Below are 12,774 nucleotides of genomic sequence, written 5' to 3'. Positions count from 1 at the left end.
AAAGGTAAATGATATAAACAATGACAAAAGTAAGTTGCAAGTGTCATTATACATATACAACAGCTGGAAGCATGGCATGAGAATACTTGGCTTTGCAGATAGGAACCTAGGAAGTTTCCCATGAAGACTCCATCCAGCACATCAAAGCTGCCTCTGCTTTCCTTTTCATCTTTTTTCTCCTCACAACCTAATCTTGTTTTCTCCCACTTTACCTCCCCCCCCCACTTCCCCCCTCCCGCAAGTTGTAAAGTTCATTACCAACGTAGTATCTTCTGAGTATCTTTGTTGCATAGTTTCACCTTTTAAAGCCATGACCAGACATTGAAAAGAATTGTTAGATATTTTAGGTGATACATTTGCTAACAAACCTAATTTAGTCATTATACAATGTAAACATATATCAAAGCATTCATGATATTACGCCCCATAAATATACATCATTATTATGCCAATCAAAAGTTTGAGCAAACACACATGTAAGCTTATGTCTTCTCCATAGTACTTTCAATCTTCTCAAATAGCTTCTGAGAGCAAGTCCATTCCTACAACATACAAAACATTAAGCAGTCTATTTGATCTGCTTGTTCATGCCTTGCGTCATGATCTACAACCGTGCCAGCTGCATCCTCTGTCATAACTCTTTTCATAGTCACCATTCCTAAAGATCAATCATGGGACATCTTAAATCTCCAATGTCTCCCATGGCAGCTGATACTCACCCTTTTCCTCCATATTATACCTAGTATTTAACATGATGTCCACAATTATCATACAATTTTGAAATTTTTGATTTTCCTAGTGGTCCCTGATAGAATACAAATGCCTTGATTCTAAGAATCGAGACATTTGTATTTGTTGTTTTCCAATGTTTTCTGCCATAAACTTAATTGGAAGAGCCTAAAGAAAGCTGATTGAAGAGACTGGTGTTATTAATATTCCTTTTAGGAAGATACATAAGAAATCAGAATGTATGCAAATGGTTTTAAATGACAGAAGCATGTCTTCTGAGGTACAATCTCGTAAAAAGATATTGTAGACTTGTGGATTGTGATCATCTTGTCAAAAACCAGTTACCTTTTAATGACCTCTGAGGACAACGCTTCCCTGACAGATGCTGTCCACAGAGCACGCTGGTCGGTAGCTACAGAGGTAGCTGTCACCAAGGACTAATGTCCTTCTTAGGTTTTTTTAATCATATTTTCAGGAATATTTATTATCAAATGTCCATATATTCTGTTAGAGTGTGCCATACATCTTAATTGTATTACTAACACCAACCCTGTTAAATGGTATGATGAAAACCTCCATTGCTTGATAGGAAACTGACACACAAAAGACTCAGTATTGGGGCTGAGAATATGGCCTAGTGGTAAAGTGCTCACTTCGTATACATGAAGCCTTGGGTTCAATTCCTCAGCACCACATGTATAGGAAAAGCCACGAATGGACACTGTGGCTCAAATGGTAGAACAAAAAGAAGCTATGGACAGTGCTCAGGCCCTGAGTTCAAGCCCCAGGACTGGCAACAACAACAACAACAACAAAAAAGACGGAGTATTCACTGAGTGGCAAGAGGTTGAGCACAAGTTTGAACTGATGAACACCAGGCTCCCTTGTCTGGACTCAAAGCCACTCCCACTTCCCGTGGTCCTGTTTTAGCAAATTCAGCATCCCAGACTTCCATATTCGCTAGCTCCGTGGAAATGCATTCAGAGAGCTGCTCCAAACACTTCCTTCCTGAGAGAGGATCAATTACTTTTTCTGCAGCTTAGTTTGTAAGGTGAAATTTCAAGGAGGAATTTGGGGTCATAATACAGATATAGAAGTATCACCTGTAAATTTATTCTCATATCATATACCCAGACACATGGCTTGTAGTTTGTTTAATCCACAATTATAAAAAAAATGTTACATTCAATCTGGAAAAAACCTAGAAAACCTGGAGAGTACTTTCAATCTCCATAAAACATTTCAGAACATTTCCATTCATGAGTCTCTGGCTCTTTAGAGCTAAATACTAAAACACACATGGACTAGGTTTCCTAGCTTTCATTTATTTACATTGAAAGTAGTATTTTATTCTCAGTATAACATTGGGTGCTCTCAATACAGAAACAATGTACATATCTAAGTATTTCTACAGTTTATTTCAGGATTCTGATGCTGTGGTAGTTCTTCTAGTCATTAAAAGGCAAGTCAATTTTCTTTGTATTGTGAACATGGTATGTATCATTTGCCTTCATTTATTCTCATCTCATTCTTTGTTGTCTGATAAATTTACAATAACAAATAATTACAGAGGTCCATGAAAGGGTATAGAGCGGGAGGAGAGGTGAACAAATGCAGTCATGCTATTCAGCATATTCTATGTGGAAAATGAACTATGTAACTTATGGGCAAGGATGGAAAGGAGAAATTGGGTGTTGGGATGACATTGTCCCAAAGAAGTAATGTGCTCATTACCTGACTTATGAAATGATAACCCCTCTGTAAAAGATTTTAAGAATACAAATCAAATTACTTTTTAAAAAAGAAATCGAGAACTAAGAATGGCTCTAGAAATAATGACTAGAATTATTCATTCATTTAACCTCAAAAAGACCAGTAATACCGATATTTTTCTTTATACTACAACTAATAATTTAGTTATTATAATCACCACTATATGTATTAAATAAAATCAAATTTGTTATTTCTTCTAAGTCAAAATTTTAGTGCAGTTCTTAATTCACAATATGTAGCATTGTTTTGCATTTTGTGAAAATTGACATTGACCTAATTTTAGATGTTTTCTTGGAAGGGAACTATTTAGAAAAGAAAAAGATGCCTCCTTCAGGTCAAAGGAAAGTCCTCATACAGTGTAATAGATAACTTTTTGGTATGGGGAAATATTTCACTTATGAGAACTGCCCATAAATACAATGGGCCTTCTCTCAGCTCAAAGTTGCAATGTTATGATGCACCTTCCGGCACTCCTGGCTCGTGTGTGCCCTGGAAATGTTGGAGAGAGTTGGATGTTTTGACTATGCAATTCCTGCTAGCAATAGGTTGATCACCCACCCTCAACCAGGGCAAAAATATGATCTATAAGATGTAACAGACTAACTCTGTAGGGAGCAAGGACAATACAGTCTTAGACTCATCAGTGTGAATGTGAATGGGACAGATAAGAAGGTAAGTATGGAAAAAGGCAAGGAATGGCTCAATTGAAAAGAAGGATGTGAAGGAAAATCTGAGCTAAGCAGGGGTCCCAGTAAATCTGGGTACATTTTGGGTTGTTTTGAATCCTTCTTTTCTGTGTTCCATTTAAAGCACTTTAATCAAGACTGCTAGCCTACATACAAATACATTCTTCCATATCCCAGAGAGCTAAAACTCTACCTTGAGCCAAGAGCATTGCATTCCAGAAACTTAAGCCATAATGCAGAAATCCAAATTCAATTCATCAACACCATCTGCATGACCAGCTGTTCACCTTCTAAATTTTCTTTTTTTTTCTGAATACCACATGTTCACAGAGAAAAAAATTATGAATGAAAATATTATCTATGCTTTGAAGTCCTACATTTCATTATCCCCCAAAACCCCCTAAAATTCACCCAAAATGTTGTTTAGGCTACTGAGGAAGCAAGTATTGGGGCAATACTTGAATATATGAGTATCTTCAGTCCAAGAACCTAAAAGCACACCCCAGAAAAACAGCATGTGTTTCTGTCAGTTTGCTGAGGTTGTCACATTCAGCAAATTTCATGTCACTTGGCAGACGCTCCCCAGTGGTATCACACCAATGATAACTTAGACAGTGAGCAGAGTTATTGCCATTTTCTCAATGCCAATCTGCTCTTGTCCTATGCTTCTTTTGCAGAGGTTTTGACATCCTGCCCATTGATCCATTTATTCACTCACAAATTAACTTAAGGTTTGTTATTTACTCAGTAGTTTAACAGTCAGAATACAGCAACACAAGTCTTGTCAATATTTGCTATTATCCAAAAGAATTTGTCCCTTCTTTTCTCCCCCAATTCACTGAGGTTTGTAATTTAAGGACATATTTAAGTTCAATGATATATTACATATGAAGTGCTTTAAGTGCAGATTAGCACATGGTTAAAGTACATGTACACCCCCCCCCCCAGTAGACTCAAAGATTTAAAACTTAGTTTTCTGCTATTGGGAAATGGTAGAAATCTTAGGAGATACAACCTATAGGAAGGAAGCTAAGTTATTCGGGGTGTGGTCTGAGGTGATCTACTCTTTTTACCTCCCCTCCATAATGGCTCTCCACCCACCATGAGGTAAACCATGATGTTCTCTGCCTTGCTACAGGCACCAAAGCAACAGTATCTCTGAGCCTCTGGAAGTATGAACCAAAATAAACCCTCTCTCCCACTAAGCTGGGTTTCTCAACTACTTTGTCACAATGATAGGAAACTCATTCACAGGAAGTACTAATGTTTTAGTTTTCTTATTGAAATAATGTAAAAACACAGAGGACTAATGTAGAGCCATTATTATGATGATTACCAGCATTTGTATGAATTACAAATATACTTACATAATTATGCCTTTTCTATATTAGCAACATGTAGGCATAATTATGCAATAAATTAGAATGATAATATGACCTATTAAGATTATGCAAATTATTTAAAGTATTCTTGCATAAAAAAGGAAAATTATAAAACAATATTTTATTTCATGGCAATGCTGGAATTTAATAAGAAACTCAACTTTGCTAGGGTAGTGTTCCATAATCTGAGTCACTTGTATTAGCTCCATTTGAGATTTATTTAAAATTTTCAATTTATGAACATTTGAAATACAAAGAGGTTTCCTTCTGAGAGTTCCGTTTATGTGAACAGTACTTATAATGAATTCACTCCACTACCATATTCCCTTTACTTTTCTTCTTGCTTTCTCCTTTTCCAGAGAGCATTCAATAGGTTTCATTATGTTGTAATATCAAGTTGTTGTATTCATCTACCTTTTATTCATTATTTTTTTCCTCCAAACATTTGGTTCCTTCCACCATAGTTCTACTTTTGTATTACATAGATGATCTGGATTTCACACATTAGTCACATCAACTAACATTTTTTCTGCATCAGGTTTATTTCACCTAACATGAGGGTCTCTAATTCTATCCATTTTCCTTTAGATGACATCATCTCTTTTTTTAATGGATGAATAATACTCTGTTGTGTATATTTATCACATGACTATCTAGTCTCTCTCTTTTGGTATCTGATCCAAACTTCAGTCTTCAAGGCAACTTGCCCTAAAACCATCTGTGCATAATGGCTCCAGAAAATTGATATATGACAATTATGTTTCATATTGACCTTTCAATCTGAAAAAAAAATGATGAAAAACTTTGGTTGGAGATCATAATCTTGAAGATCATAGGAATTCATTGCCCTTATCTCTGAGTACAGTTGGAGAGTTCCTTGTTCATGTCTTTACTTTTACAGAATTACGATACCTGAAGGCATGATAAAACAAACACCTATAAACATTTGTAAAGTTGCATCTTTGAGATACTCTAGGAAGACTGTATCACCTATGGCAAGGAGGCTTCCTGCTGAGTGTAATGGAGTTGAATATACTGGAAGACAAATTAGCTACTATTTTCTCTATTATCCAAAGGCCCTAAGCAATCAGGAACACTAAATAAGATTTCTGTTCTTGGTAACATATTAGCAGTGCTTTATGATTCAATTTACTTTCACTAATGTGAAATTGAGATTTAAAAGCTTCTAGGGCAGTGAAAGACTTGATAAATGGGACTGTGTCAAACTAAAATTTCTGTATGGCACAAGCATAGCCAGAAAACTACAGCCTACAGAATGGGAGATTGTTACCAATTACACATCATTCAATGGCCTAATATCCAGAATAAACAGAGAATTTTTTTAAATTAAGCCTTCACAAAACCAACAACAAGGTTAATAAATCCACTAATGAGCTAAAAAGAATATTCTCAGTAGTGAGATGTCCAGTAGACACATAAAGAAATGCTCAACATCTCTGGCCATAAAGGAAATGCAAATCAGAATAGCATTCAGATTCTATTTCATACCAGTTAGAATATATATTATAAAAAAATGATAACAGATGCTGGTGAGAATGCAGCCAAAAGGGAACTCAAATATACTATTAGTGGGAATGTAAATTTGTTTAACCACTCTGCTTTTCAGATTGGCTAAACAACTACCCCATGATCCAGCAATTCCACTCCTAAGCATTTATCTAAAAGATTGCAAACCATGATTTAGTTATGCTGCTAACACATTCAGGTTTATTGTGTCATTATTCAACATACCAAAATATAGAATCATCCCAGATGCCCCTCAACACAATAGTGGATCAAAACATGTGGATAAACAAAATGCAATTTTACTCATCCATTAGAAAGAATTATATTGTATCGTTTGGAATAACATAGAGCCACCCAGAAAAAAAAAAATATGTTAAGTGAAGTAAGTAAGGTCCAGAGAGTCAAAGGATCCAAGTGTTCCCGCATATGTAGAATCTGGGTTCAGCTTACAAACTCATAAGTAAATATATTAGGTGATACTCAAGTGTAAACAAATGTATTAACTGGAATACAGTAGATTCAAGGGAGAGCCTTAGAATTCATACTTAGAACGGTAAAATCCAATAGCCCCCTCATCAAATGGGCTAAAGACTTAAAAAGAGACTTCTCTGATGAGGAAATGAGAATGGCCAAGAGACATATGAAAAAGTGCTCTACATCACTGGCCATAAAAGAAATGCAAATCAAAACAACATTGAGATTCTATTTCACCCCAGTAAGAATGTCCTATATCAAGAAAACTAACAGTAACAATTGTTGGAGGGGATGTGGCCAAAAGGGAACCCTACTTCATTGTTGGTGGGAATGTAAACTGGTTCAGCCACTCTGGCAAGCAGTATGGAGATTCCTCAGAAGGCTAAACATAGAGCTCCCCTATGACCCAGCAGCCCCACTTTTGGGTATCTATCCAAAAGACCACAGACAAGAATACACTAAAGCCTCCAGCACAACAATGTTCATGGCAGCACAATTTGTCATAGCTAGAATCTAGAACCAACCCAGATGCCCCTCAGTAGATGAATGGATCAGGAAAATGTGGGACATATACACAATGGAATTTTATGCCTCTATCAGAAAGAATGACATTGCCCCATTCACAAGGAAAGGGAAGGACTTGGAAAAAATTATACTAAGTGAAGTGAGCCAGACCCAAAGAAACATGGACTCTATGGTCTCCCTTATAGGGAATAATTAGCACACGTTTAGGCAAGTCACAACAGAGGATCACAAGAGCCCAATAGATACACCTTTATGAACATATAAGATGATGCTAAATGAAATGAACTCCATGTTATGGAAATGATTGATATAACAATCTACTTGTAACTACATGTAACTACTTTCAATGTGCTATGTGTAACCATAGCTTCTATTATTGATGATCTTCTTGTATCCCCTTCATGTGGTTGTACCTACACTATCTCTGTATCTTATCTGAGTATATTGGAAACCGTGTACACTGGTATTAGATCTAGGAAATTGAAAGGGAATACCAAAATCGAGAGAGACAGGGTAAAAAAAGACAAACAACTACAAAAGCAATACTTGCAAAACTGTTTGGTGTAAATGAACTGAACAGTTCATGGGTGGAAAAGGGAAAGGGAGAGGGGGGAGGGGAATGAGGGACGAGGTAACAAACAGTACAAGACATGTATCCAATGCCTAACATATGAAACTGTAACCTCTCTGTACATCAGTCTGATAATAAAAATTTTTTAAAAAGAAAGATAAAAATCAAAGGTCAACAAAATGAAACACCAGGAAGCAGGTACTGAAAAGCGTGATGTGGATTCAAAGGGAAAAAGATAGGTGAATGAAGAGAATAGGAGGAAAATGCAGTAAAGAATTCAACACAATATCCTATAAAATTAAGAAGAGTGATATAACAATTGTTTCCATAACATGGAGTTCATTTCACTTAGCATCATCTTATGTGTTCATAAGGGTATAGCTATTGGGCCTTGTGATGCTCTGCTATGACTTGCCTAAACCTGTACTAATTATTCCCAATAAGGGAGACCATAGAGTCCATGTTTCTTTGCGTCTGGCTCACTTCACTTTATATCACAGTTGTAACTGCTTTCAACGTCCCATGTGTATCTGTAGCTTCTATTATTGATGATGTTCTTGTATCACCTTCCTGTGGTTGTACCTACACTATCTCTGTAATCTTATCTGAGTATATTGGAAACCGTGTATACTGGTATTGGAAGTAGGAAATTGAAAGGGAATACCAAATTTGAGAGACGCAGGGTAAAAAAAAGACAAACAACTACAAAAGCAATACTTGCACAACTGTTCGGTGTAAGTGAACTGAACACCCTGGGGGGGGAGGGGAAGAGGGAGTAGGGAGAGGGGTATGAGGGACAAGGTAACAAACAGTACAAGAAATGTATCCAATGCCTAACGTATGAAACTGTAACCTCTCTGCACATCAGTTTGATAATAAAAATTTGAAAAAAAAAAAAGAAAAGAAAAGAAGTGAAAAACCATATAATAAAAAACCTCTTACTTCCAAAAAAAAGAAGAAGAGTGAGGGAAGCGGTGAGTAGGAGAGATGTGTAGGAATATTGAAAGGGGTGAGACTGAAGATGTATTGTATCCATAAACTGCTTTGTTAAATTCCAACTCCTTTGTACAACTACTTAAATAATTTTAAAAAGATGGAGAGGAAGAAGTTTCCAGGGATATATGGAACTCATGGGAGGACATTAGAGAAATAAAATTATAGAATAATTTGTGCTCTTGTTTAAGGCTGAGATAAGCTTGGGCACCAGGAGCTAAGTGGCAGAGGGGAGAGGGCCATATCTGTAGACACCTGTTCGAGGCCTAGCAAGTGAAAGACTGCAGCAAAAGTGGAGTTGTTTTCATGTGCTGAAAGACAACAGAGGTACAGATACCCTTCTTAAATACCTCAGTTAAAAGTGAAGATTCCTGTTTCAGCCTGGAGCACATATTAAGCACTTTAGGGACCTTCACAAATACAACACTAATTTTGATATGGGCACCAACAATGGACCCAACACACTATCAAGTAGATTATCAAGAATAAACACGATGGAGGACTGACAGATCCTGTTGTTACGTATTCAGTTGTGTTTCCTTCACAGCTCACGTGTTTCTTGACCCCACTACCTTCAAGGGTGACTATATAGGAATAGGACCATTAAAGAGATTATTACATCAAACTGAGGCTACTGAGGTGGGCTTTAATCCAATCTGACTGCCAACCTTCCATTAATGGGAATTTGAGCACATATATGGGCATATGACAGAGCAAAGATTAGTGAAGACATAGCAAGGAGGGAACAAGATGGAAGCCAGGAAGAGAGGCCTCCCAAGAAACAAAATCTGCCATTTATTTATACCAGACTTTCAGCCTCCAGGACTATAAACAAACAAATTTCTATTTCATAAAATAATCTACTTTTGTTATTTTGTCATAACGGCACTTGAAACTGAATATATGAAGCAATCAAGGGCCTAAGTACTGACAGGACTTGATATTCGTCTTACAAAGTACAAACTTTGGAGATTTTGAGGATGCAAGAGAGAATATTCTGGCAAAGGAAATTCCTGGACATACAATAAGTTGAAGTGTGCAAGGATGTTTAGATACTGCTAATAAGCGAATTTTTATAATATACAAAATGGCTTTAATATTTTCTATGCTTTTAATTTCTTAATGTTTCCACATTAGAATAAATTAGTTGTACAGAGGTTTCATTTTTGAAATTTCCATGTGTAACATTCCCCATCACTCCTCTTCATCCTTCATCCCTTCCTAAACCAATCTTGACTTTGTTCTTCCATTTTCATGATTGTATATAAAGGATTTGAACCGTATTTATTCTCCACACTCTTAAAAATTATTTTATTTGATTATTTAAAATATGTACCTAGACTCCTCAGATTTGAATATTGGTTGTGCATGTGATTCTGGAAAAGCTAGTTATGGTTTCTAGGATTGTTTTTCATCAATGCCTTAACAAGATTAACTTCATGAGTTTTATGAGTAAAATGAACTCGTCTAGTATAAGAACATAGTGATGTATGTGTTGGTTATCATGAGTATTATAATTGTTATCATTATGGAAAGATACTTCTTAAAGTACATCCGTGAATAAATCATCATAAAAATCTTAGCTGACTGAAACGTATGGAATAAATTGACGTGCACTATATAATTATGAAGTGATAGATGCAGAATTGGATGTGAACCATCGCAGACCAATAAAGTGAATGACTACTTAGTGAGCTTTATTTGCAAAATGTCATTTAGAACACCAAATATTCTTATTTACAAAGTAGATAATAGTTCAATTTATTTCTAGGTGAAAATTTGCAAATTAAAAGGCTTCATTTCTGTTACTACTGCAGAGAGAATGCACAATCAGTGGCTAATCAGGCCGTGATGATTCCTTGTTTTACTTTAGAAATGTTTCTAACATGCTTATTTAGTAATATAAATGAGTTATGAAATAGGATGCTAATAAGGTACACCAAAATAAAGCTTTTAAGTGACAATTGTTTCAGATATGCGTATTTATTTTTGTTTATCTTTTTAAGGAAGTTTAAAAAAATTTTTTTTGGTTGGGTTGACTAGTTTTTAACATAAGCAGTTACTACATAGCACAGACTGGCTTGGAACTCACTAGGTAGTCCAAGCTTGGAACTCATAATCCTCCTACTTCAACTTCCAAAATGCTGAGATTGAAAGAGTACGTTGTAATTTCCATTTATTTTCTTAATGTTGATTCTCAAACAATTATTCTACAAGTACATATATCTGAATCCCAGATTACACAATGCATTCTAACAATAAAAACTGATTGCATTGTTCCCATTTACGAGTTCTTTCATTTTCAAACAAGCTTAAGTTTGATAAATGAAGGTACTCAAATATTCTGTGCTGTGCATGTATCTGATTGAAGAAATACTTCTTTTCTTTCTTTAAGTACAAAATTATATCTGCAAAATGGTAATCTGTGAAAGGAAAGAGAAAATGAAAACTAAATATTAATACAACGAAAATTATTTCCTTTTTGTCTAAATATTAGAATAGAGCAAGCCTTTACTATGAGTTACAACAGAATCAACTGTAATCACAGACAGAAATTGAGAAACAGTAAATAATACTTATGCAAAAGGAAATCATCGAACTCAATTTATAAGTACCAAGTCCTCTGCTTCCATCCTGACCACCTCCAAGAAAAATAACCATAAATACTACATGCAAACTTAACTTTAAAAAAAAAATAAAATAAGACAAAAAGCCAGGTACAGGAATCAGGTGTGGTAGGCTGTTGGGTATGACAGTAAACAGGTTAGTAAGGACAGATTTCATTGAGAAAATGACATTCTACAGTAAAATCCTGGAATTGAGAAAATAGCCAGGGAATTTCAAAGACAGAAAAATTCTAGGGCAAGCAAATAATCACTACAATGAGAGAGGAGGGTTGTGATAATCACAGCGGAACCAGCCTGGTTTGTCCATGTATGATCAGGAGTTAGTTATAGGAGGCTGGTGTTCCGTAAGCCAAGTGAAACAAAACATACCCTGCATTTCACCTATTTCTATCGATATTGAATTAAGAATATATATTGAGGCTAAACATAGAATTTCCCTATGATCCAGTAATCCAGTTTCTGGGTTACCCAACTGATCACAAACAAGAATGGAGAAACAAGTGACAAAGAGTGAACCAATGCAACAGTGATAACCATAAGACTCTAGGTTGGAAATTAACTCTATAACTAGAGGTTGCAGGGGGGAAGTTAGAGGGTAGGGAAAGTGGGAGAAAATGAGAGAGGGCGTAATAATGTTCCACAAGAAATGTACTCATTACTTATGTAACTCTAACTCCTCTGTACATAACCTTTACAACAAAATAAAAGCAAATTAAAAAAGAAACTAAACACACACACACAATAATGTATATTCAGGGCAGAAAACTAAAAGAAACAGAATTTTTAAGATTATTTTAAAAGTATCAATCAGAAATGGCATTGCTTAGTTAAGTTTGTAGCACTGCAGGTGAAAAGCATGACTGAATTCTGCATGTGGAATATGAGATAAAGTAGTCAATGATAATGCCAACTCTCAAATTTTGGCTTTAGCAACTTGAAATCTCTCTCTCCCTCTCTCTCTCTCTCTCAACATAATTGGAAAAAAATATTATTTTAAATGGACTAAGAACAAATAGAAGAGGCTCTTCCTGAAAGCAAAATAAATACATTGCATGTATTTTGTACATTTTGTAAAACATAAGACCATGTAAATAGCATAAACCCATCCAGTATCCTATCCATAACAAATATTTCACATTTTATCTTATTTTTATAGATATTTATAAAATATAAATTTTATTCTTTTTGTTTTTATGGCAGCAAACAGATTGATGTTCTTTGTATTCTCTCAGCTTTCATCTGGTGCAAATATAAACATTTCTCTAGATTTACTTCTCTCTGTTTACTAGTTCACATTTAATACGCAGTGATAGCAGCAACTAATTTATATATGTGACATAAAATGTCACTTTTTTTTTACTTGTCAATCATTTGGTATACTATCATTTAATTACTATTCTATCTATAGAATTATGTGTTGTTTTCTGTTTATTTCCTCTTAACGTTTTTACATTCCTCTACCAGCATTATGCTCTTTTAATTTCTGC

The 12,774-nt window shown here is 35.3% G+C and overlaps 1 protein-coding gene across 1 annotated transcript in view; it reads right to left on the bottom strand.

The window, feature by feature from the left end:
- Positions 1-10,923: 10,923 nt before the first annotated feature.
- Lipi (lipase I) overlaps positions 10,924-12,774 on the bottom strand; it is a 29,915-nt gene continuing 28,064 nt past the window's right edge. The window contains exon 10 of the mRNA XM_048345950.1: positions 10,924-11,083. Within this exon, the coding sequence (XP_048201907.1) occupies positions 10,996-11,083 (88 nt within the window). The 3' untranslated portion in view covers positions 10,924-10,995. The remainder of the gene's footprint in view (positions 11,084-12,774) is intronic.

Source organism: Perognathus longimembris, chromosome 5, assembly GCF_023159225.1.
Source record: "Perognathus longimembris pacificus isolate PPM17 chromosome 5, ASM2315922v1, whole genome shotgun sequence".
Lineage (NCBI taxonomy): Eukaryota > Metazoa > Chordata > Mammalia > Rodentia > Heteromyidae > Perognathus > Perognathus longimembris.
This window is presented reverse-complemented; position numbering and strand designations above follow the sequence as displayed.